The sequence below is a fragment of the Triticum urartu genome, chromosome 5A (genome assembly GCF_056163025.1).
Source record: "Triticum urartu cultivar PI428250 chromosome 5A, HENAU_Tu73, whole genome shotgun sequence".
NCBI lineage: Eukaryota > Viridiplantae > Streptophyta > Magnoliopsida > Poales > Poaceae > Triticum > Triticum urartu.
This window is the reverse complement of record NC_141877.1, coordinates 539308810-539311323: the sequence shown is the minus strand read 5'-3', so window position 1 is coordinate 539311323 and position 2514 is coordinate 539308810. Positions and strand designations below refer to the sequence as shown.

Here is a 2514-nt window from a genome sequence, read left to right as displayed (position 1 = left end):
ATTTTTAAGTTTTGTCGACCGAGGGCGCCTTCCCCAAACAGGCTTGCCTCCTGTCAACGGCGCGCCTCTATGCCTGTCCATGCCTTCTCATGATGCAGGCGCCCTTGCCTCCTACGACGGTGTGACACCTGCGGCCATCATGTGGCTGCTCTTCAGTGGCGGAGCCAGCCCATAAATGTAGCCCGGGCATGACTGAACTGTTACAGAGTGAGCTGCCACCTGCCCTAAGAAATAATTCTTCTAACCATAGATTATCACTAGTGCTTAGTAGTAATTCTTTGGGCTAGCCCGGGCAGCTGCCCGGGGTCGCCGGGAGGTGGCTCCGCCACTGCTGCTCTTGGTTGTGAGGTACTGTCTCTGAGCAGTTCCTTTGCTTGCAATATGCCTTCAACCGCAATTGTATTTCAGCAGTTTATATGTACACCTGAACCGTCAGAATTTAGATAGAACACTCTGTGTGTGGTACACAGGATCGAACTACTCTACGCTGTGAAGATATACAGCAAGCCGGGGAAATGAAAGTAAACTCTAGTTCACGACAATGAAATAATTCCTAAGACTTTGCCCAGCACTTTGCATATCAAATCGTAGCTGTTTTGGATGCTCTTTCATAGACCAAATAATTACAGACTTCACCTAACAGAGACCAAAACAATGCAAACTAAAACATAATCTTTCAGATTGAAACGTTCTAGTACTTGGTAAGCTATTCTCAGATTTTGCGTAATAATCTTGCAAACAATATAGGTCTTTTACCTACACTTTCAGAGACAAAGGAAGATGCCACCCGTCTGCCATATCCCACATCGATTTTTCCTTCAAGAACAAGACTACATAGTACATACATAAAAGCAAGTATAACAAAATTCTGAAATAACACAATCGACCACATTTCAGCAATTTGGGTGATGGAACCATAAATAGGTGCATGATGTTTCAGTTTCCTGCAGGTAACATACATACACTAAGACAGTAGTAGCAGCAAAGGATCATTACATATGAAGACATCGGGATGCTTGGAACGAAAGATATGACGACATAAATGGAGCATCTATCTCCTGATATTCTCTTGAGAGGGCATCAAACCCGCCAACATCACTTGCATACTAAGCTATCAAAGGCAGTAGTCCACCGTCAGTTTCGGTGCAGAGATGACCTTGATTATCCTGGGGCCCTCCCCAAGTGGGATCAATCTTTCAAGGCATGGCGCGTCCTCAATGACAAGCTTCTGAAGCATCACATTTGCTCTGTAATACTGGTAAGAAACAGAGAAAACAATACTTCGTAGAGTCGGGGAGACAATCCAGACAGTGTTGAGCCCATGGATCGATCCAAGCTCCAGGCTCTGGAGCACGATGCAGCCGGCGAGCAGGCGGTGGATGGCCGCATGTGAGATGGCGATCTTGTGCAGCTTAAGTTGTTTCAGCCGAGGGAAAAGGAGCGCAGGGGCAGCATCAATCTCAGGAAAATCACAGCAATCGATGCTGACAACGCGCAGCGTGGGCGCGAATCGGAGGGCCGAAGGCGGCAGCGGGCGCGGTGGCCTGTCGCCTCCGTAGCCGTCGCCGTAGTAAGAGCCGTTGGAGGTGAAGTCGAGCTCCTCGAGGCCATCCAGGGTGGGGGACCGGAACCAGCGGTCGATCTTGGTATAGATGCCGCGGCGGAGGCAGACGATGTCGTGGAGGGAGAGGCGGCGCACAGGGCCAGCGTGTGCGGCGAGGATCTTGGAGACGACGGCGATGCGGTCGCGCTCCCACCCGGAGAGGCGGCGGTCGACGGCGAGGTTGAGCGGGGCGGAGCGCCAGAGGTGGCGCCACCGGGAGGAGAGGACGGCTGTCCGCGGCGCTGGCTTGGTGGGGAGGCGGGAGATGATGATGTCGAGGATCTCGTCAGGGAGGTCGCTGATGAGGTCTTGATTGTTCAGCCACTGCTTCGTCTTCTTGGATACGGAAGCGGCGGCAGCCACACCACCGTCCATGGCCGCCCAGAAAGAATGCAGCAACTTCAAAACTCACAACTTTTCTTCCGTCCACTGAGCAGCTCGACTCAAGCTAGTATTTATAGAGAGTGGAATGCGGACGGTTTACAGATGTGAACACATCAAAGAAAAATAGGGAGTACTAATCCTTGGACTAAATTAACTCCGTCGGTCTAGGAAATTGATCCGTTCGTTCTTGATTACGCAACACGATACCCCAAAACGACTGACTCGTGCAAGCACTGCCATCGAGTACTACAGACTTCGACTGACTGATCAAACGACCCAACTTCTGAGCTGTTCGGGAAACCAACGGCTCCGCCAAATCCAAGGATCCCTGAATTACCTGTTTCTTCGCTCCGGTTTGAAGGAATTTTATAAAAATTCTAGAGAATAGGATTTTTATAAGATTTTTTCCTTTAAAGTCCTCTGGTTCATAGGAATAGATTCCTATTCCTACTTAGGATCGATTCCTATCCTTCATATTTTATAGGAAAATAAAAATAAGCCTAGACTCAATGGAAAAAAAAATTGGG

At 49.3% G+C, this 2514-nt stretch overlaps 1 protein-coding gene across 1 annotated transcript; it reads right to left on the bottom strand.

Annotated features, from left to right (window-relative positions):
- Positions 1-948: 948 nt before the first annotated feature.
- On the bottom strand, positions 949-2003 carry LOC125556582 (F-box/FBD/LRR-repeat protein At1g13570-like). Its single transcript, XM_048719284.2, has one exon. It carries the CDS (start codon positions 1976-1978, stop codon positions 1115-1117), a length of 864 nt encoding a protein of 287 aa, XP_048575241.1. The 5' UTR covers positions 1979-2003; the 3' UTR covers positions 949-1114.
- Positions 2004-2514: the final 511 nt, after the last annotated feature.